The 24,025-nt window shown below is 39.1% G+C and overlaps 1 protein-coding gene across 3 annotated transcripts; it reads right to left on the bottom strand.

Moving 5' to 3' along the window:
- Positions 1-372: 372 nt before the first annotated feature.
- On the bottom strand, positions 373-23,325 carry IFNAR1 (interferon alpha and beta receptor subunit 1). Of its 3 annotated transcripts, none has more exons than XM_074814252.1 (11): positions 23,168-23,325; positions 14,295-14,415; positions 12,841-13,034; positions 11,999-12,144; positions 10,710-10,857; positions 9,639-9,756; positions 8,602-8,804; positions 7,247-7,401; positions 6,304-6,457; positions 3,440-3,594; positions 373-2,006 (listed from the first exon to the last, which is right to left on the bottom strand). In XM_074814252.1, exons 1-11 carry the CDS (start codon positions 23,292-23,294, stop codon positions 1,779-1,781), a joined length of 1,749 nt encoding a protein of 582 aa, XP_074670353.1. In that variant the 5' UTR covers positions 23,295-23,325; the 3' UTR covers positions 373-1,778. The 3 variants fall into 3 exon arrangements, with proteins under 3 accessions (XP_074670353.1, XP_074670355.1, XP_074670354.1); XM_074814254.1 differs by having other exon boundaries at positions 3,440-3,567; XM_074814253.1 differs by having other exon boundaries at positions 9,639-9,753.
- Positions 23,326-24,025: the final 700 nt, after the last annotated feature.

Genomic DNA, 24,025 nt, shown 5'->3' with positions numbered 1-24,025 from the left:
AGGAAACCGTGTCCTTGGGCATTATGTTTGTGTATGAAACTGTGTCCTTGGGAATTGTATATGAGTAAGTTCTATATAAGATGTGTGATTTTGGTGCTTGGTGCGCGTTGTTGGTGAGAATACTCCCCTGCGCGCCCGGCCATCAATAAAGAAGTGTCTGCTTATCTGCATCAAATTGGTGTTGATAAGTTCTTTATTCCGGATTTTCGGTAACAACACAAGCCCTAATTAAATTTATATATGATATGATTCACACTGGGTTTTTTAGGAAGGACACTAACTGAAGACTCCCGGGAACTTCCTAAGTCTCCGTGGTATAGCTTCAACGTCACTACATCAAAAATACATGAAAAGGAAATACAAAAAAAGGAATAAAATAATAAATGTGCAAAATTTATTATGTTCTTCAATGAACACAGGGACATAAAATTTATAAAATTAGGTCACATCTTCAAAATTAAAAAAAATTATATATAACACCAACAGTTGCTTGTTACAATAAACAGATGCCCACGTGAAGCTCAAAACCAGTTTACTCTAGATCAGTTTCTTCATAAAAAATAAGCTACTTTAAAAATTACTTCATAAGAAAGTGGTATGCAAATCGAAACATTATTGCAGCATATCCTTATAATTTGTACAAAGAAAAGTCTGTTGGCAAAACCAAAAAGCTGAAAAAGCTTTGAATGACAAGCATCCTCACCATTTGTTAAAAGGCATTTTCCACATTCAACTTGGGTCCTTCTAATTATAGAAATAAGTTTCTTCCCTGTTAAAAGAGATTCACATTTCTAAATACAATTCAACTAGGAGTAAGTATTTTACACTTCTGGTTATCTAGCCATGGGAAAGAAAATAATCAAGAATATGCCTCTTAACATGCCTTGTCATTAAAGCAACAGTATTATTTAGTTTCTTCTTGCAGCGTATATTTGGCTTGGACATTTCTTGCTTTTTATCCTAAACGCAGTGCAAAACAATTTGATCCAAGCTCTATTTACAAAGAGCTTCCACTATGAAATTTTTCTTTATAGTAAAGCAAAGTGAACCTCCTTCCTGCCTTTCCCACCCCCAAATCACCCAGATTACCGAGTGCTGTGGGAGAAGAGCACCCTGATGCAGAGACACAGACACACAAACAAGCGAGTGGCCACTGGGAGCATCCCACAGCCATGGCCACAAGGAATTCTACAAGGAGGCTCAGAGAAGCCACCTCACTGAGGTTACTGTTAGTCCCCTTGCATCTCTTGCTCTGGACCTGCTGAGCCAAAGAGCACTGCCCCTGAAGGGGCTGGAAGAGAATATCAGAAAGGTTCTTAAAATTGTATCCAGCATCAGTTTCCTTCTGCCTGTGTAAACATCGTAAGATTCAACTCTGGAATTTAAAGTTTCTGTCACAGTACAAACTGGCATTCAACACCTTTAAGATAGCAAGAAACTCTTCTTCTGAAACAGAGCAGGTGTTCACTGAGGTTATCAGGTTCAAGTATATAAAGTGTACAGTCTGCTCCTCCATACGCAGATGGTATTCTTTGTATCATATGATGAAGAGTCAGTCAAAATGGTGTAAGGTATGAGAAGTCAATTGTATTTTAACTTCAGTCAGCTTGCAGCAGACAGGGTATGTAACTTTCAACTAACAAAGTGCAGATTTGGAAACCTGAAGACGAAGATCCCAAAGTCACACTGTCTTCCTTAGGCTGTGACTTTCACAATAAAGAAGTTTTAAGTGTTTATTACGCTGCCAGTCCCATATATGAATTTTATTTTCTTAAAAGTTATACTATTTCCTTTTCTACCATTTCTTCTGACACTTTGCTCCCTGAAGTATCATCATCATTAGAATAATTTCCCGAATCTCGACTGCTCTGTTTAGAATGTTTGTCGTCTTTAAAATCAATTTGATTTACTTCTTCTATGATGATGGTCTCAATTATAGAACAATTCTCTATTACTTCTTCTGTAGTTGACAGATAAGGACTACTGAAGAGCTGTCCTCCAAAATGCTGCAAAAAAAGAGAAGCAGAAAAGAAAGAGATGAACATTCATACATAACGCTGAGATAATGATTCCACTTAACACTACAGCTGTACAAATCCGGTTTATCGTATGCAGAAGCATCATGAGGTTTTCTACCTATAATATGCCATTTGTTTCCCCAAGTTCACAAACTCAAAGTTAAGATGAAGTTTAGTTGCATTCATATAATTGAACACTGAAGAATTACTCTAACATTAATCTTAACTCTTTTGTTATGCTCATAGTTGTCCATCATCTATATAATTGTAGTATTTAATTGATTATAGCCTTAGGAGGCCACAGAAGAACAAAAAGGAAAGTCCTAATTTAGAACACTTCCAAAGATCATGTGGTAGCACAGGGATGACAGGTATGTGTTTGCAAAGTCTACAAATTATTACCAGTTATAAAGCAAAGTTTGAAAGAAGACAGAGAAGGCAAACTGCTGCAGCAGGATACCAAGCCTTACACAGCTCCCAACAGTGCACTGCTGTTTATCCTACATGCTTTACACCTATTTTCTGAAGTGGTCATTTAGATCAAATCCATCACAAAAGGTTCTAAATATGCATTGCATTAATTATGTTGACAGTATTCTACTGAACAAACCAGCTAAGATGTTGTTAAATTAAATTCAGATTGGCCCTTGTAAACTATGACACTGGTTTTAAATTAAAACTTTATTCAGAAAGCTTTGCATAGTATATATCCTAGGAGCTTCAGTGAGAAGATGACACACATATGAAGGCCACACCCTGCTCAACATCAGTGTTCTGAGACACAGAAGAAAGCACAATGAAAAGCAGTTCTTGCTACATTTCAAAATACACCTACATTTACATGTTGCCCTGTTCATTCCAGAACAGGATCCCTACTAAGTACTACTTGTGCCAAGCTGAGCTGGAAATCCGACAACATCTGCAATTTTAGAGATCATTGAGGCTGCTAGGTCAGGAGATGGTAGAAGCATTTTCTGCCTGCTTCACTAAAATTTCCTCTGAAGACTGGGCTTGCATTTTTGCCTCCTCTGAGTTTTAAAGGACAACAAAAAGGCTAGAGCATGCTCTTCCAGATAATACAATGGGAAAACATTTCTGGTCTCACATAACAGGCAAAAGTACATTATCACACTAGATATGACATGCACACTCTCTGGAATGAAGGATCATTAGCAATACTTCTGCACAGATAGAAGAAAAAACATAAAAGTTAAAATATTTGCTAATTGCAGAATTCTAGAAATTGGTACTACCCATTTTTTTCCATAGGAATTCCTGCACTTCGTTAAAACATATACAATTAATCTTGGCATACCCATAAGACCACAGGATAACAGATAAACACTTTTTCATAATATTTTCTATTCATTTTTCTAAAAATGCATCTTCTTAATGAATGAGAAAAACACATATCATCTTACCTCTATGTTCAAAGGAGGCTGGCATGATGGAAAAAACACATACTTGATTTTATTGTAGGCTTGATACAGGGCAAAAACAAGTATTGTAGCCACAAGACAGACAGCAATCAGGGCAGTTACAAACGTTGCTAAAATGATCAGAGGTAAAATTTTATCTAAAAAAGTGAATAAAACCCATTCAGTCTAGGTGTCATAAACAGCAAAGATTAAAGAACAGATTACATCCAAATCTGCTACAGGATTTATCATAAAATTTCACATTTCTACAGTGCTATACCCAGCCGTGATCATTACAAAACTGATGCCATTCCAATATCTTAGATAATTTTATTAAAAACACAGCATAAAATATTTATCCAATATAAGAACACAGGCATTTGCAGACAGGATCAGAACCAAGATCAGTTATTCCCAGTTATATGTCACTATTTGACAGCAGAACAAAAAGGCTGCATGTAGACAGCTACCATGAAGGACCTGATGCACGTAAATTTATTGCGCTACTGCTTGTGCACAGGGTGTAACCCCAAGGAACACAGTATGTAATTGATACAGCGCTCTCCTTTAAAAAGGCAGAGATAAAGGCGTAAGAATGGGCAATTACTACAGTGAAGTTGGCCCATGGTTATTTAGCCAGGAAATTATTAGAGTGCCTAGACTTGCAGGGTCTTCGGGGGCCTGAAAGCATCCAAATGGTTTCTTGGGCAGGAGAGGAACTCCAATTGTAAGCTTCAGATGTCTACAACACAGCCAACAGAGGAAAAAAAAGGATCTTCCAGTGAGCATCTATTCCTTTCAGATGCTTATCTAAGAAATCAGTCCTAAGGTTATTCCAGTTATTTTCTATGCTGGTAGTCTACACACTAGCTGAGCACAAGATTTGACTTTGCCAGTATAGAAAGGCGAGATGAATTTCACTTCAGTGCTCAGACATGCTGTCATCAACTTGACAATGCCAAGCTGAGTGGTGCAGTTGATTAGGTTGAGGGAAGGGTCACCATCTGGAGGGACCCTGACAGGCTTGAGCAGGGGACCCATGTGAACCTCATGAAGTTCAACAAGGCCAAGTGTAAGATCCTGGACCCGGTATGGTGCAATCTTCAGTATCAATACAGACTGGGGGATGAAGGGATTGAGAACAGCCCTGCTGAGGACGACTCAGTGATACTGGTGGGTGAAAAACTGGACATGAGCCAGCAATGTGCACTCGCAGCCCAGAAAGCCAACCGTATCCTGGGCTGCATCAAGAGAAGTGGCCAGCAGGTGGAAGGAGGTGATACTCCCCCTCTGCTCTGCTCGTGAGACCCCACCCGGAGTGCTGTGTCCAGTACTGGGGCCTCCAACACAAGACAGACATGGACCTGTTAGAGTGGGTCCAGAGGAGGGCCACAAAAATGGTCAGGAGGTTGGAACACCTCTTCTAGGAAGAGGAGCTGAGAGAGTTGGGGTTGTTCAGCCTGTAGAAGAGAAGGCTCCAGGGACACCTTATTGTGGCCTTTCAGTATTTAAAAGGGGCTTATAAGAAAGATGGAGACACTTTTTACCAAAGCCTGTAGTGACAGGATAAGGGGCAACGCTTTTAAACTGAAAGTCAGGGTAGGTTTAGATTGGACGTAAGGAAGAAATTCTTTACAATGAGGGTGGTCAGACACTGGAACAGGTTGCCCAGAGAAGTTGTCAATGCCCTCTCCCTGGTTGGACAGGGCTTTAGGCAACCTAATTTAGAGAAAGATGTTCCTACCTGTGGCAGAGGCATTGGACTTGCTGATCTCTGAAGGTCCCTTCAAACTCAAACCATTCTGTAAGTCTACGGTCCTGCATTCCCATATTAACCCAGGAACTGTGGAAAACCTTTTAACAGGCTAGGTTCAGTTCTAAGACTTAGGGTTGGACCTTATGGTGGAAGGAGTTTATGTGACAGAATCCAGCTCTAGATAGTAAAATACTGTAGTCAAAGAAACCTTTTGTCTGTAGAGTCATAAGCTATTCAGTGCTTAAGTTTGAGTCTTGCAAGCTTCCTTTTCCCATCCACTCTTCTGCTTTGCAACATATTCTCTGGCACTAATCTCAAACAAACAGCTGAAGGGAGTTTGAACATACTAAAATTAATACATACCAGGAGATACTTTACAGAGAATGAAAGATTTCCACACTGGGATATAAGAATGTATGGGAAGTACAGGGCATGATCTGTATGACTGCATCTCTTAATATAGAGTCTTGAATGTACTGCTTGGTCTTAAATAGGCTCATTATAATAGAAGGATGTGGGGAAGACTAATAACTAACTGGTAAAATACTTCTGAGTGCGTGTAATCCATCTACAAATGTATTCTCATTTTGCACAAAGGCGAGCTTTCCGCTATAATGAGTCTGATGATTTGTCTTCTCACACTTTAGCACAGGATTTTTAAAAACTGAATTCATTCACAGAAGAATTAAGACAATTTCAATAATAAAATATTCTTGAAGATAGAGCATTTAGTAATCCCTTGCACCCTCCTAAAAATATCTTAAAAGTACTGGAAATTAAAGCTTGCCTATTAACAAGTCATAGTACAGAACTAAGGTTAGTTCACAATCATTACAGTTATTAATTTGAGAATTTCTAAACCAAGTTGTGTCATGGAATAACCAGGATGTAATTTTGATTGGGTCAGAACAGCAGCAGTTTATTAGTTTAGCTATAGGAGAGAACACAGAGCAGCAAAGTGACAGACTGCTGATACAGATCTCTGCCCAGCTAGCTGCTAACTCTGTGGGGCCATTAAGTCAATGTTTTTTAACTAGTGAGACCTGCAAGGGCCTATGAAGGGTTAACAATTTTACTTCCAGAGGTGTAAGGATTCCCAAGCTCTTCCTACCTCCAGGTGTTTTGATGCATTCCTCTTTGCTGTAATGACTGCTTTTGTTGTAAAATTCTGAGAATGCTTGTACTTTTACACAGTACAGAGTCGAGGGTGTTAGATCGGAGACTGTCCCTATTGTCTGTTTTATCTCTTTCATTTTTATTTCCTCCTGAAAAAGAAAAATTGGAAGAATAAGACGCACATAAATAGTACAAGAGTCACTCAGACTAGAATTTTGGCCTCTGCTGAAGAAGTAATTCTGTAAGAAGTCAGACACCATTCTGCACTTGAATTAAATAAACGAAATCACACATTCAGGGAACACTTAATCGGCAAGAACCTACTGCTTTCACCACACTGAAATTTTACAGTTCAAAGCTGTGTGCAAAATTAAACCTCTTCCTCTCTTCCTGCTGCAGTTGGTTTTATTCTCTTCTTCCATGCATTTACACATACACATTTACTGATTACTGTGTAATATTTTACTATAAGAAGCATTTAAAGAATACAGAAAGATCCATTAAAACGTGAGCTAAAAGCATGCAAGAATTCATTGACTTATGATACATATACCTATAAAACTGCAAATAAAGAAATCGAGGGGCCAGAAGCTACATTAAGACAGTACACAGAGCCATACTGTAAGAAAGATGGCATCACAAGAACCCTGCAACTTCTATTCAAATGTGAGCCATTTAGCAGCTTGTACAAAACTCAGTGCAATTCTGAAAATTATTACCTACAGCCACATCAATGGAAAAAGACTAAAATCTCAATTACTTTGTGATAAAAGTTGTCTTGGCCAGATTTTTGAAAGAATCTTTCAGGAAAAAAAATTGATTGCATGACTGATACACCATACATGCGCCTCTCAAAAATAAGCTTCCTGAGAACTCAAACTCAGTATTTAAGTCATAACAAATTTTATGTACTGTTATAAGATTTAACTAGTTCATACCTCATTATTCGACGAATTTTTCCAATACAGAATCCGGTAAGACAAGTCATAATGGTCCCTCATGACTTCACTCTCAGATCCTCCTGGAGGAGAAATCTGGATATGAAGCAAAACATCACTGATGTCCAGCTTTACATCAGGAGGGCCAATTTCATCTTAAAACATTTAAAAATAAAAGTTAAAAATAAGACTGAAAGAATACAAATAATAAATATTGCATAAAATATTGTAATTTAAATCTACGACCATTTTTAAGAAACATATATTTAAAAGTCTAACGACTATAGCTTTATTCAGAATCTCAAATCCTGAGACACATTTCAATTATTTTCTCTTTCCACATTCATATGTTGCTTCTGCAAGTTTTGGTGACATGAAATACACAGATGGTGGGATTAACTCTCTGCAAATCAAAGTGAAACTAACAAACACTGCTTAATCTCATCAGGATACAGGCCCTCTTTTTAACATATATCCCCTTTCACAGTTGTATAGTTGAAAAGTGAGAAGCATTAAAGTGTTTGTTTTCTTTTGTTGAAACATTTACCTAGGTCACTGTTATCTTATTAAAGAATTATCTAATTATCAAGAGCTTGGACAAAGGAAAGCTGACATATAGAATAGTTATTGATTCCATCTTCAGTATAGAAGGCAATGGAATATTACCCTACATGCTAGATAAATATTTCTTGACGTTTATGATTGATAACTTTTTTAAGTCTAACATTTTAGTAAGGTCATATTTCTTACAAAATCAAAAAAGTGCAAAGATAAAAATGATTATAATTTCTCTCTGGAAAGTGTTGCATATTTTTGACTTTGATGTCACTATCATTAAAGCCCTTCAGGGTTGTACGTCAATGTAATACTGCTTCAGCACAAAATTCAGGGGTGCACTGTGGAGGGGTAGAGAGGAGGAGATGAGAGTAGATGCACAAGAAAATAGAGGTAGTGGATTCCAAAATTAGTTGACTTTGGCAACGTTTTCCTGAGCTATCAAGAAGTGCTCCCTGTCAATAGCAAAAGTCAGACTAGGGATATTTCTAGTACAATCTCACACAGTGATTAATGTAGTATACAGTGAGATTATGAAATGGCATATAATGCTTTGTGGTTGAATTCTGTAAAGCAAATGATACGATTCTAAATATAGTGAAATACTGGCTATGCCAAATAGAGACGACCATGGAAAAACTCCTGTTTAACCTGATGAGACCAGGATTCCCAACACAGTTTCTGTAGGGGAACTGTGTATTCGGTTTCATTAATCTAGCAAGTTTCTTTTGGCAAATAACAGCATCAGGTAGGTACAAAGTTGTTGACAAATGAAAATTTAAGAAAACACATTTGCTTACTTGTTATCAGAGGATCTACTTTTACTTCATCAGACAAACATGATTTATTATATTCATTCACGGTCTGCACACGGAGATAATAAAATCCAGAAGTACCAATGATGATAGATGAGAAATTGCATTGTGTATCAGTGATGTTTTCACATCTGGGTACACTGAGCCACTTCACTGAGTAATCATCATGAAGTTTCTTTAGATATCCCCTGCAAGAGATATTTTAACAGTTTTTCATATGAGGTCCTTGAACTTTAAAAAAAAAAAAAGGAAGGTTCACTTGTGCTACATAGGGTTTTTTTATTTTTGGAAGAATGGGCCTCTTAGAAATTTCTCATATTTAGAATACTGTTTTTTCACTTATAACTGAAACAATGAAGTTAACAGGATCAGAAAAAATACAAATCAGTGCTTTAATGAAGCCTCAATAGAAAAATTATATATCAGTTTTAGAAATTTTTAAAATCCAAATTAAGATTTTTCATATAGTTCTATTAAGTCGATTATTTTCCTGTCATGTCGCACGAATTCCAAAAGAATGCTAGAGTCTTCATTTAGATGCTGGCCACAATATTTGTGACACAACTGGATATTAAGATACACGTTTATAGACATGATGGGTTTTCTTCCATGTTGGGATCTGACCAGAAGTAATCAAATATGCTGAGAATTGAAACATTGAACACGCTGCATTTTTGCTCACTTCTAGTCATCTAATTTCTTTATATTCCAAAAGCTAAGAAGCAATGCAGACTTCACATCTTTTAAGTGTTACTTAGCACATATGTAGTAGTCCATTCCATCAGGTATTTAACACTCCTAAAAGAAGTCTAGTACCCTGAAATTCTAGGGTATGATGCTATATGCAACCCTTGCAAAAGCCACACAGTCCAGATGAGGTACCCAATGTTTCAAGGTATACATTAAGTAACTTTTGCTAAGTATTTCACTTTAACTTCTAGTAACTATTTGCAAAATACAATGGATGGCATTCAGAATGACATAACCCCTTTAAACAGAGGTATGGAAATTTTTTAACTCACATCAGATACTGTACATTGTAGGTCACATGTTGTTTATACTGATTATTCCAATGCAGATGAAATTTCATATTCAAAGCAAAAACGCTCACATTTGTTGCACAGACTAGGTCATTCACTGCTGAGAATGAAAAGGAAAGGAAACCCACAGTTACTGAAAAGATTTATGTACAGAAACTTCTCACTGAACGGGCATTTCTCAGGTAAATGGTCATGGTACACTTTCACTAATTAACAACAAAAATTGTCTGTTTTCATTATAAAGGTGGCAAATCAAAGTCTGTGATATTTACAGCATATTAAGCCTTTAATAAAAAAGAATCAGTTAAAAATCAATTAAGAAAAAAATAAGTACAGAAACATTGAGGTTAGTAGAAATAAACTTGTTCAGCAGTAACTCAATGACAAAAATGTGCAAAATATACACACGTAAACATGAAGTAATTTTGACATACCATCTGTTCAATCTATTGTTTGACTTTCTACATTCCCACAATTATTTTTTTTCCTGAAATAAACATTTTAAAGTACTTAAACTGACACCTGAACAGCACACAAAAGAATTTATATTTAGACATGCAAAACAAGCAACGGGTGGCAAACTGTCACTAAGCCATTCTTCAGAATCTGTAATAATAAATTCACCAAGGCCTGCATAAAAACAATATTGTTTTAAGCTTAGCTCAACTTCATACGCATTCATTTAATGCCAAGTATACAAAGAGCTTTTCTTTTGCCTACATATACATCCCTTTCCTCCTGATTCAAAGTTAAAAATTCATAAATAATATCCAGTTTTCCACAATACAGAAAGTAATTTTTGCAATCCAAATTAGTGAACAGAATTTGCCTTAGAGCAAAAACCTTTTTGTACTATCAAAACTCTGATATTGATAGGTGACATATTTTATACTGATTTAAAACAGAAAATGTACATAACTGTCAAGATGGCTGTTACACCAAAATGAGTAGGAACCTGGCACATCCACATATTCCTATTGCTTTAGAACAATTTCCTTTCCAACAGTTTAAACTTGAGCAATCATTTTAAGATAAAAAGATTTTACTCTGTACCTTTACGGGTAGTTTTTACACAATGAATGGGACTGAATAAGCCTTCTTTCAAGTCCAAAGGAATTGTTGCTTGAACTTTCAAACAATAGGTAGTGACTGGCGCAAGATCATCAATTATGTCAGTAGGAAAAATACTTAGACTTCTGAACTGTAAAAAACAATTGCAAAGAGCATATGAAGATAACTGCTCTTCTTGATGAGCTGATTTTCTTAAAGTATCTTTTTTCTTCCTCAGGCTTCAGCCCATTTATAGAATATGCCATCAAAAATGCTGAAGTAGGGAATGAAGGACAATATATTAGATGAATAAATGCTAAAGGTAAGTTTCCAGCGTAGCCACGGGACTGAGAAGGACTGTGTCACGCCCCTTTAATACATGAAAGTAGGGAGGGATTCTGGCACTGCTGTACGTGACACAGAACTCACCACAAATATTCAGGCACATACTGAGAAGAGAAATAGTACACTTCCGTCCTTCAATTCACTGAATGAACACTACCCCCTCCTGCTATCTCCCTGCTTTTGGTTTACTAGACTTTCCAGTGACTGACCTTTGTACATGGCTTATACTTAACTTAAAGCTTTTTCCCCCTTTGATGTGTAATGGTTATGACTAGGTCTTCCAAATTAACACAGGTATCTCTTCAGTTACCACCCTACTCTAGCTGGCACCCATTCTCCTAAAAGGATTAAAAAAAGACTGTTTCTACCTTGGGTCTTTACAGAATAGCTATATCTGCTGTGCGAGATGCACAATTACAGCTTGGAAACTAGTTCACAATTACAAGACCTCAAAAGAATCCCTAAAAAATCCAAACCTACAGTGTAAAACAAAGAACTTAATGACACAGGACAGTGTACTGATAGCTGTAGTCAAGCTATATGGTCTCAGCAAGATCATCTCTTACCTCTCCCTCCCCTATATCTATGCCTTACTGTAAACACTTCTTCCCACTGCCTTGAACCCTTTTCCCCTCCCTGTTCCTGCTGCTGAGGGTGGCTCCTGCTCCAACACATCTGAGATGGTTTCACCTTCTTCCTCATGCATTAGAAAGTGGATCCAGTATTGAACAGAAATACAAACTCTTATAACAAAATATCTAATACAATCTTCTAGTAAAAACAAAAACAAAAAACCCCAAGAAAACACCCCCTCCCAACTTGTAAACTGCACAGCAACAGTTACACAGTTACATAATTGAACAATTCCATTTTACAGCATGAAGCAGTTAAAGTACATCTCTGACAGTTATGCTAAGGTTAAGAAGTAAGGAAAAAAGTGACCATACCTCTGCATTTGACGAATTTTCCCAGATAACTAGATTATATTTAAAATTTAGAGGATTTATCCACATTTTTGTTTCTGGAGGAGAAACCTTAATTTTTATGACTCCGTTTGTGGACTGCAACTCTATCTCTGGGGGACCGATCTGAGCTGCAAATATTAAAAGAAAAAAAGTATGACTATTTAAAGAAGAAAATGCCAAAAAAATAATTTACATTAATAAATGCACAGTAACTGCCTATAGGATCTTATTTTTAATACTTCTGAGGCAGTAACGAGATCACAGTAATTGCCTATAGGATTTTTGTTTTAATGAATCTCAGGCAGCATCTAATAGAAATCTATCATAAAAAACAACCACCGTTACCTGGTTCTAAAAGAAGTAGTTAAAATGCAATATTACTAGTGAATGTTTTCCAGAGTCTGCAATGAAAATCAGTATAAGTTATTCTAAAACATGCAAGGCAAGAAACCTAGCTCAAACAAATCAATCCAACGTTGAGGGAAGGCTTCAGTACCACACTATAATGTAACTACTGAAAAGTCACAAGGTTAGAAGAAAACTTCCAGAAAGGTCCACTGTCAAAAAGGATTTTTCTGAAATTTAGAAAAATATGGAGTGACAGAAAATTCTGTCAGAAAAACAGTATCATTCTGAATACTTTCCCCTTTCCACAAAAGAGAGAATCATAACATTCCAATGACCTGAAAAGACCTTATATTACGTTAAATTGAGAAAACCACTAGCTCATGTTGTTATGAGCAATGGAAGCCACATGCATTTTTTCTACAGTAATGTGCTGAAGGACATTTAAGTAAAAATATTACAGTACATAGAGCTCATACCTATACAATATGGAATCATTTCAAAAATGCTAGACCATGGAGACACTTCTTCCCTTCTTTCAGCCCTTATACGCACATGATGTGTATCATAGTATTCGGTTATTGCTGAGGAAAAGTCACATTCCGTGCGAGTAACTTTTTGACACCCAGACAACTCTTTCCATTCTGTTTTATCTGTCTCATAACCTTCAAACCTGTAAGAGAGAAAACACCCCAAAAATAAAACCAATACACAATTTAAATCTTGAGATTCTTCTTCCTTTTCTTCTTAATGCTAATAAATGTCACACCATTTAATGCTGTTTTATCACCAGCACTAGTGTAATCAGCGTTACCTATTTAGTTACTCTGGAATTCATATCGCCATTTAATTAATTTAATTAATTTATTAGTTTAGCCTTATCACCAAAGGTAAACTATCAGTCTGCAGAGTCTCATACCAGTTTACTTTATTCATCATGTAAACACACAGTGTCAGGAAACAGCATCAAAGAACTGTCAAAATCCAGAATTATATCCTTAGTACATGATCCTAGTCTGATTTTATAATTAATTGGAAGAAATTTAAAAGTCTTGATAGAATGAAGTGCTTAAAAGATCATAAAAGCAGCAACCCCCCCAATTCTAACATTAGCAAGGAATGTAGATTAGGGGAAAAGAAAAACTCAACAGAGAAAACGGGAGTTCAGCAGTACATGTTGGAATAATTAGCTTTACAGAAGCTATTTTTCTTGTGAGTTAAGAGACATTCATACTTTATTTAAGAAAGAGACATTTCATATAGAGATTAAAAATGTCCTGACCGAAAAAAAAAGACAGAGGCTTGAAGCAGTAATTGTTTATCCTCAACTCCTATCTTATCTTTCAGACCACTATTACATTATTAAAATGAGACTATATTCAAAGCTGTTCTTTCTCATCTACACATTGAAGGTGAACTGTTTTTGTTTTTTTTTAAATTCAAAAATCATACACTAGAAAATCCTAAAATCAAAAACTTCTTAAGTGATTTGATCTTAGAAGTGGTTTTTAATATTTACTTGTCAGGGAAGTGACACAAAATACCAAATGTATATGTATATGCATGTTAAGTGTTGGTATATGAAACAATTGAAGAAAACCAAGCAAACTTTTAAGAACAAAAATTAGTGTATCACTGAATCTTCTCAAAGAACCACTCTAGTACTAAGCATTACTACCAAGTGTGTTCTGCATTTATGACACATTGCTATCAGTGAACAATCTAATTTTACATATGAATTAGACAAATGAAGGACAATACTAGGATCCAACTACATTTCAAGACTTAATCTTCCTGGCCTCTACTTTCTGGATTTCAAAACGTCTCTAGAAATTTTACGTGGCAATATCAAGAAGCATAATAATTAATTAATATGCTCTTCTATACAAATAAGCGTAAGACATTTCTGGCTCAGAATAAAGTTACTACTTACCACCGGCATTCAGCTGAAAATGTCACATTGGTATCATTCCCAGTGTAGTTCCACCTTAGAGTGAAATTCGAATTTACAACATAGACCTGAATATCCTCTGGACTCTTCAGATTAGTTTGGCCTACAAGAAAGTGACATAAAGGTATATAAATACTGGAATAAATAATTTGTACATGACAACTTACTTTTGTTAAAAAGGAAGTAGAAAGTTATTGTGAAATGCAATAACAATAAACATGAGTTAAGAAAATGCCACCCTACTCAAACAGCACTTCAATATATAGCTCAGGAGCTGTGTATCAGGTAGCTCCTTTGCCTATTTGACTACACAGCTCTTTCCTCTGTGCTTAAAGTCTTTCTCCCCACATTCCTGTAAAAAAGGTAGATACAGTTGTAACATTTAAGGCCTGGGTTCACTGTTATGGATTGATTATAAGCAGTCTGAATGCATTTAAACCAGTTTTTTATCGGTTGGATCCAACATCTGGATCTCAGCTGCAAAGTGCTAGGTAGGGATTGACCTAATGCTGTCATTTCAGAGTTGTGGAACACATTGAGCGTAGCAGACTTGTGCTATGTCACGTGTTACTGCCATAAATTCAACATATTGAACATAAATCCCTTTCAGTGAGGCTTCATCACATAGCAGATCTTGTATCTTGCTCATGGTAACCCTGTGTTTTCTTTTACACAAAGAACAGTGCAATAAAATGACTTATGGAGGGCAAGAGCTAAGTCTCAGGATGCTTCCCCCTCAAGGTATGGTCCAGACCATGAGAAGAGAAGGCTTAACAGGCAGATTGCCAACAGGGGGAAGCATGCACGCTAGAATCATCTGCTTTATTTTTCACCTTTCAAAAGTATTTTAAAAAACCTCAACTGCCTCATAATTATCTTATATTCCATTTCCTAAAGAAGACTTCTTTACCATTAACTTTGAGATATGCAGAATCCTAGGTGTCCCATTTGGTATACAATTCAGGTATCAGAGGACAGATGAGAGCAACAATGCTGTGGAAGAAGAAATTATTCTAACACTTATGAAAACTGAAATTTAGCTACTTATAAGGCACATTTTGCTTTGAATTATTTCACACCAGTCTCTGGCACTGCTTCACAGCAGTGAGGCTAAAAAGTTATGGTCAGGGCTAAAAGTTTGCACTGTAAGTTTTCTAGTACTAGAAATTAAACCAGACTGTGGCTTACAAAGCAAAGGGAAACACTGTGGAGGCACAGGCAATATGCATGAACTGAGGAACACTCAGGCAGAAATCACTGAAATTATACCAAACCCACCAACTAAGCAGCCATATCCAGATTGACAGATCTTAAACTTAATCTACATCCTTCTGGTATCCTATACTAGGTATCTTTGACAACCCAGGTTACATGCAATTTATGCAGTGCACACCTCTGTCCTCTGACTTGAGGATGCACTTTCAACTTCTAACACGTCGTGGGGGGGGGGGGGGGGGGGGGAGAAAATCAACAAAATAATTTTAAAAAATTTGAAAAAAAAAAAATCACCACATACCACTTGATGACTTTCTACTTTAACCAGTTGTGTGTCACACTATCAATCATTTCCCAATAGATACAACTTCTAAAAACACGTTAGTGACTCTGAAAGTGCTTTTTGATGTCAGCCTAATATTTGATTACATTAGGAAGAAATCAGAACAAATACATCCTATTTCACCTGGGCAACCAAAGTCTGTTTGCACATCTAAAGGGTTATCCTGAATTTGATTTTAAGGGTGGCTCTTCATTGCAAAAACCATTTCATATTTTACATGATGACCAAGTTCTCTTCATAAAAAGGAAATGTGTGTGGAAAAACAATCTATAAACTGAAGTCTGCAAACTCCTTTTGGAGAACAGAGTTAAAGTGGTATCCACAGACTACTGACTTTTGGAAATAACTCCTGAAAGCACAAAATTTGAAAGGAAAATAATTCAATAAAACCTCGTTGATCCCACTACAAAATTTATTTCCATGATACCTGCATTTGTTACTCTTCTAAACTGACAGACTAAGATAAGCCCAGAGAATGCCAAACTACATTTCATAATCAGAAAATAAGAGAGCAAAGGAAATAACTAATTTTCTTCAGATATTTATCCAACAGATGGCTACAGTTCAGCCAAAAAGCTTATGATAACAAAGGCAGCTATTTTGGACGTTGGCAAATAATAGCAATTTTGAATATTTATATCCCTTCACAAAGAAAATACTGCCTTAGTGGGAAAACATAATTTTCACTTTCTTTGAGAACGTTTGCATTAAATTTACGAATCAAAAAGCATGGAACAAAAGTGTTCCACTAGCTTTAACAATAATTTTTAAAAAAGCAAAACTCTGCTATTAACGTAGAAAGCACAAGCCTGTCAGAGCCTCCTGAAAAAAGTATGTAATAATTTGTTTGAAGAATACCACCACCTACAGTAACTGATAGATTGAATGTTATAATCATGCTTAGTAAAATTCATTGCTTTATGAACTAGTGGAAGATTATTTAAGTGTTATGATACAGCATAACACTTTCAGTTCTAAAGAAACATCAACAAATTGACACATTTCACTTCCAAAGGGCAGAGTAGTCCTTTTCCCTGTAAATACATGTATTCACATATTTGCAGAAACGTAAAAAAATATCATTCATACACTCAGTCTGCTTAAAAATAAACAGTATGACAGAAACCCTGTTTCAAAGCATCTTTCTGGAATGTAATTCAACTGCTGACATTTGAGTAGTCTCCTAAAGCAAACAGAATGCAAGATTCGGTTTCCCCAATTCTCTAGCAGCACACATACTAGGTTTAAAATCCTACCATGGCAGTACTAAACAGAAGTCCTTACAACAGGAGATTCCCAAGGGACATTCTTTACCCTGAACAACATAGAACCTTGAAGTAAACCATAAGAAGGTAGGATTAGATAACATAGTATTAGTTGAGAACCACACTGCACCTACAGAGATCCAATGCTGGTAAAAAAATACTACTATATGTTAAGACTATTATTTTTATTTGCCTTGGGTAGAAAATCAAATATTTACTGCACTTCCAAAGTATCTTTCCCACATTTTCAAATACTTACCTTGTAGATAGCATGAAGCTTTACAATAATTCTTATTAGACCTTTTCCACTTGAGGTCAGATAAGAAAAAGGAAGTCTGGAGACAGCAACAAAATAGTTTCAAGATTCATGTTCTAACCAGATATACTTTCTCCCCAAGTTACAAGAACCATGCTGATGTAAGATATCCAACTGATGTTCTAAGCTAGGCCAGCTTTTTCTAAACCTAGGGAATACTACAGCAAATAATCATATCCTCCCTCTGGATACAAACAATATTGTGAAAATAGAGCTCTGGATTCTGGCATCTGGAAGAAGATACAGTATTCCAGACCTGAAGTAAGAGCACACACAGTGAATTAGAAGGGATTTATTCCAGAACAGCTTTGGTTAAAGGCCCAAAAGATGACTGTCACGAGTCTCAGATTTGACTGCCTCTTTCTCAGAGAGTGCCTCTTCCTCATGAACCTTGAACAAGATTGGACTCCATCTTGACACCCTTTTTTAATCCTCCTTACAAACTGTTGAAACAAGGCATTAAGAGCTGTTTTCAGTGGCACATGATAGCCTTTACACAACTTTAATAAACAGAAACATGCTATTCATAGACATCACCTATAAAATTAACTTAAAATCCACTACAGGGTTAAAAGTAACTTGTACCAATTACTCAGAGAAGATCCTGTAGTTTTCAGGGAATTTTCAGGAAGTTGTTCAGTGTTATGTTCAACAACAATGTACAAGTGTGAACACTTGCAGTGCAGAGAAAAATAAGTTAGAAACTGGTACGGAATTAAGGGAGCAAAATTGAAAGCTTAAATATATAATGAATTTATATGATGACATTATCTTCAATACCACGTGCAGCTCTAGAGTGCCCACTCTCATAAGCAGACAGCAGAACAGAATAAGGCAGGGAACAGTGACAAGGACAATCCAAGGTATGGAACAGCTTCTGTCCTGGGAGGAATTGGACTATGATTTTTCAGCCCCCAAAAGGAGGCTGAGAGGAGGATATGACAGATTTACAGATACCTAATGAGTAGCATGGCGAATGCAAGTGGCAAAAGATTGTTTGCTGTCTTCTTAACACAACGGCAGAAGCGTTAAAACAACCACCACTCTGCTTGCTCCAAGCAAACAAATGAAACTGCTGCTTCATTGAACTTTTAGTCAATCTGTGGAATTCCTTTTCTTAAGACTCTGTGAATGCTCAGCTCTTACCTGGCTTATGAATTCAGAGTCAAATACAAAGTCTTGATGTTATAGATTGCTGTAACATTACACTGTGAAGTGTCACTGTATACTTGCTTTTTTATTCTTTCCTATTGCACCACTGCCATGGTTTCAGCTCAGAGGGCAACTGAGCACCACACAGCCACTCATCCCTTCCCCCTCAGGAACAGGAAGGAGAAAATAAAGCAAAAGGCTCAGGAATCAAGATAAGGACACGAAGGGATGATCCACCCGTTAATGGTTATGGGCAAAAGACGGACTCATTAGGGGAACAAAAAAGAACATCAATTTAATTCAGACACAGTAGGACTGTGAGAAGCTTATCACATCTTAAAAACACCTCCTCCCTTCTCCCCGGGCTCAGCTTTGCTCCTAATTTCTCCACCTCCGCCCCCCCAGCAGTGTGGGGAATGGGGGGTGCCTCTTCCTCCTCAGCAGGGGCGGGGTAGAAGGGGAACTCCTCACATTCTTTCAGATTCCCCTCTCACAGGAGACAGTCCTCCATGAACTTTCTCCAACATGAGTCCTTCCCACAGGTTACAGCCATTCCCGGGCTGCTCCCAGTATGGGTCACCCCCGCATGTTGCAGTCCTCCCAGGAACTACAACAACAGGGGCTTCTTCCCACGGGGTCCCGGCCTTCTTTGGGTGCAGTCACCTGCTCCAGCCTGGGGTCCTCCACGGGCTGCAGGTGGGTATCTGCTCCACCAGTAACCTCCATGGGTGGCATGGGGTGGCCCTGATGTCTCGCCATGGGATACTACAGTGGGGGTGCACTGGTGCACCTCTTTCCCCTTCCTCCTCCTTTCTTCCACTAACCTTGGTGTTCACGTAAGCGTTCTCCTCGCAACTCCTCCTCCCAACTCCTCCCTCTCCTCCCAGGTTCCCCTTCTTAAATACGTTATCACAGAGGCACAGCCACCATCGCTAACTGCCTCGGCCTTGGCCAGAGGCAGGTCTGACTGGAAGCTGGGGGAGCTCCAAGAAGCTTCTCACAGGGGGCCACCACTGTAGCCCCCTCCCTAGCTACTAAAAACCCGCCACACAAATCCAGCACAACTACCAACTGCTGCTGTAGAGGAACACCGGACTAGATGGCCTTCTGGCTTCATGTGGTATAAAACATAACAGAAAAAAAAAAAAGTAAAAAAAAACACAATACTATTTGTAGATCTCTCTCAAGCTTGATGAGGTACTTTCCTCCTTGCTCTGGTCAGAAAATCAGATTATTTCTTCAGAAGGATCTCCCAGTCCTGACAGACAATCCTGATAGTTCAAACTCTCTTAACCAGGAAATCAAATTTCTCATCCAAATTCAAATACCTATTTATTGAGGGTTCCGGGTCACAATTAGCTCTTTCACCTTTTACTCCCTCCCCTGTTGTCGGTATAAAGTGGGATATAATCAGAGAGCAAGCTATAATTTTATAGTCCGAGGAATGTTTTTGGTTGAAATTTGTTAAAAGTTAATGATCCCAATTTGCTTTTTAACACTTCCTAATCACCCATTCGTATACTGGAAGCACAGAAACTGAGCTGGAAGAAACCTTGGAAGATCACCTATATTAGACATTGGAGAAAGCAGGTGGCCAATTCTGTGTACATCATCAGATGTTTGCGTAGAGAAGTTCTATGGCTTCCACCACTGCATAATCGATTTTTACAGACCTCCAATCTCCTGAAATATTCTGATATCCTTACCATTAGAGATGAAGTGAGGAACCTTAACAAAATAGATGCAGGGCTCTCAGCAGGGGGGCTCTCAGCAGGATGGGCTCTTGAGATAAGGGAGGAACTGCAACTACTGAGTTCCAAGATAAGGAACAGGGATTCAAAGAATGCTAAATTGACATGCTGAAAAGACCTAATTGGGTGAAAAGTCATGAGAGGAAGAGGAGGCATCTTCAATCTTCATCCTGAAGACCCCCACCCAAGACCACCAGGAGCCACTGTGCAGGCGCAACGGGGAGGGACTTGGGGTGGGATTTATGATAATGATTTCTCAAAACTAATTGTAATATCTCTCCCTATTCTCGGGATTATAATGAATATGTAAACGCTTTACGCTATAGAAAGGAGCTGCTTTTTGCCCCAAAATGTGTACGTTTGTGGAGGAGTGATCCCCTGTGCACCCAGCACTGAATAAACACACCTTTTTTATAACCTTACTGGTTGTAAAGTCGTTACTCTGCACATCAGAGATTAGGGAAAGCTTTCTATAAATCAAAAGCAAAGAACTCCCAATCAGATTTCCTAGTAGATTTCACTGGAGGTCTCGATCTCTGCAGAACAGATCTAAGCTTCCTTACAGAAAGAATGCTTGTTTAGTTGTTGTTCGTAGTCCATGGACAACAAAGAGGTTACAGACTGCAAAACCCAGAGTCTAACCTATGTTGCCTCTAAGCACATTTAACCCGTGTACTTTTTGTCTACGGATATTAAAGCACATTATTCTTTACATCAGACATATTTGAAAACTATGATAAACATGACTAATGATAAAGAGAAAACTGAACGTCAGCAAAAATCTTTTCGTTTTCGTTTTAAGCCAAATCTTCTAGCTTTCTGAATGACTTATTGTTCTCTTTTGTATTCTTTCCAAATGATTGAACTTGCTTGAAACAGTACACTTCAGAAAATCCCTATACTCCAGCTGAGATTAATAAACAGAAGTCTAGCTTACAAGACACTTCTACACATGAATTACAAGGCATTGTAACATTGTTTGCTTCCCTAAATTAAATTATTAAATCCCAATGAACAGAAATTGAGGAATGAAGGATTAAACTCAGTAATGTTTAATTACCAAAGAAACTTTGTGATTTAGCTAGAAACCAGATATGCAAAGTAATATCTAAAAATCAAGAGTTCTTCCTGGTTTATTTTACTAATGATTGAAAGCCAGACATTTTAAAATTAATTCATGTTTCTTCACTTAAAGCATGACAACACTTTGGTGCTGAGGACATTATATAAGATTAGACTTTTATGGAAAGAAGAGATTAAAGACAAGAAAAGCTTTTAGCACAATTGCCTATCTTCCTTCCCTTGTCAAATTTTAATAAACTAAATACAAAATTGTTCTAATAAACATCACTACTCAATTTGTAATCTTTCAATTAATATCTTCAATAAATGATGGTTGAAAATAATCACAGTTATATAACTTTATGAAATAACAAAAGAGAACAACAGAACAGAAGAAAGTAGTTAGCAACAGAAGGGAAGAACAAGGGAAGGAAGCGGTCTGAAATTCCATTAAGAGTACATAAAGGCTGGCTGCTTATCACATTAAGTATGTGGCAGAATCGATGGAAATTTTAAGTCAATCCTTCAGCATAGGAAGGAAAGGAGACCTGTTACATGTGACATTAAAAAAAAAAAAAAGCCACAAGCAAACACACATCAAAAATGACCCAACTGTTACTGGTCCTGTGGGCAGAAAGGTGCTCTAGAGCAGGGAGAACTGTAACTGCAAGAGCTTTTATAGAGGAGCAGCAGAGAGGAACTGCTGGTTTTGACAAGACAGAAGGTGAGAGGTGACTGTAGCAGTGCAATTAATTCTAACTCTAGAAATAGTATGTGGCATGTTAGTCGTTTGCTACAATATGTGTGGGTTAACCAATGTAGCTGTATGTATCACAATGCTTCAAGTTTTGGGATGAAATTTGGGGCTGATGCACAAAGAATTCACCTACTAACCAAACGGCCGAAAGAAAACCAAGAAAGAGGTCCCAGAGCTGCTTCTCTGCCTGAATCACCTACCATGAATGCAAAGTATGGACTCCTGAAAACATCCTCTCTCTAATCTTCTTTTCGGTATGCCGAACTAGAACAATACAATTTTATGCAGAATTCAAGAGTTTAGGCGGCAGCAGAAGCAGCGTGCACACACTACCCCATGGCTCTATTTCCGTTATCCAAACTAGCTTAGCCAGTATTTCCGTGTCGGATGTTCTGTAAATACGCTGGTAATTTACAGGCAATTTACATCTTATTTGGGCTGCACAATACTTTCCCCTTGAAAAAGGCCTTTTGCAATAGCTATTTCTTGCTGATTAAGGATGTAAGAAGAGGCACGTTACAAGCTGTCAGGTGAAATCCTCATGCTGCAACTTCACTCCTCTCCTTTCCCTGTTTAGGCTCTGCCAGGCTAGAACGAGATGCCTTTCAAGCAAGTCAATAGGATTCAAAAACCTGTTTGCTCCACGCTTAAGCTTCAGCCTCTAGGATCCAGAAGCAGCAGGAAAGCCTGAAGCAGACGAGGTGAAGACAGCTACCTAACCGTAGAGCAAAACCTCCGACACCCGACGGAAACCCAGCAGACACCCCCACCTATCCAGACCCAGGGCCTGGCTGCCTTGGCACCCCCGCCGCGGGCTCCAGGCCCGCGTCCCCCCTCACAGAGTCGCAGGCCGCGGCACCGGGCAGCCACTGCAGGACCGAACCGGGAGTGCCCGCAGCCCCCACGTCTCGGCGCCCTCCCCCTTGAGAACGGGCACCGCACCAGCCGCCGGCTGCCGTGCCGTGCCGTGCCGTGCCCGCTCACCGGGCCCCACCTGCGCAGCGTAGAGGCAGCACGACCAGGAGGCAGGACAGCAACGCCGCCGCCGCTCCGCCATCCATCCCTCCCTCGGCACAGCCCTGCACCGTTACCGGAAGCCCCGGGCGGCGGCAGCTGCGCATGCGCAGGCAGGCGGCTGCCGCGCCGCGGGGGCCGGAGCGGGGCGCAGGGTGTCGGCGGGCGGGGTGAGCGCCGCGGGTGGGGGCTTGTCTTGTTCTCGAAGCCTGCGGGGAGCGACTCACTCAGGAGGCCGGTACCCCCTCTGGCGTTCGTTCTCCGGTGGCGGCAATGGGGAGTGTCGCTTAAGGAGGAAGGCTGGGCGCTCCGCGGAACGCCCCGATAATTCCGCGTGTGCCTAAGTTCCGCCCCCCGGTCAGTGACAGGGCGGCGGGGCGCGCGGCCGTTAGCGTTGGGCCAGCGCGGCGGGCGGCTGCTCGCCCGGGCCGCGGGCCTGCCCCTCCGGCCCGGCTGAGGCGGCGGGGGGTGCTGGCCTGCCCGCGCCTCCCGCGGGCTGCGAGGGCCTGTCCCTCGCTCAGGGTCGCTTTGTCTGCCGTGGGCATAACCCCGTGTGCTTATCTGCATCCGCGGGATGTGGACCCATAACGGAAGCTTAATTTTGTTGTCGGTGTGGGCTGGCGGCCTGTTACCGGCAGGCAGATGCTTGGCGGTCTGGTTCTTGCGGGCCCGGTAGGACTGCTGCCCTCCAGCGGCAGGGGTTGCGCAGCTCTCGCACACTCTTCGCAGCACTCCCGTTTCCTCCCTTTCTTCTGCCCCGGTTGCCTGGTCGCCATTATTCCATCCTATAATTGTCAACAGAGGCCATTCACTCAGCTCACACAAAAAATGACCCCTT

The sequence above is a fragment of the Strix aluco genome, chromosome 2 (assembly GCF_031877795.1).
Source record: "Strix aluco isolate bStrAlu1 chromosome 2, bStrAlu1.hap1, whole genome shotgun sequence".
Lineage (NCBI taxonomy): Eukaryota > Metazoa > Chordata > Aves > Strigiformes > Strigidae > Strix > Strix aluco.
This window is presented reverse-complemented; position numbering and strand designations above follow the sequence as displayed.

Excerpts from the sequence above, each read along its gene's own strand:
- IFNAR1 (XM_074814252.1), bottom strand. The coding sequence starts at position 23,294 with ATGCGCAGCTGCCGCCGCCCGGGGCTTCCGGTAACGGTGCAGGGCTGT. Across the intron at positions 10,858-11,998 it reads AAAATTCGTCAAATGCAGAG|TTCAGAAGTCTAAGTATTTT; the intron begins GTATGGTCACTT and ends TGTTTTTTACAG. Across the intron at positions 8,805-9,638 it reads TACAATGTACAGTATCTGAT|GGGATATCTAAAGAAACTTC; the intron begins GTGAGTTAAAAA and ends TATCTCTTGCAG.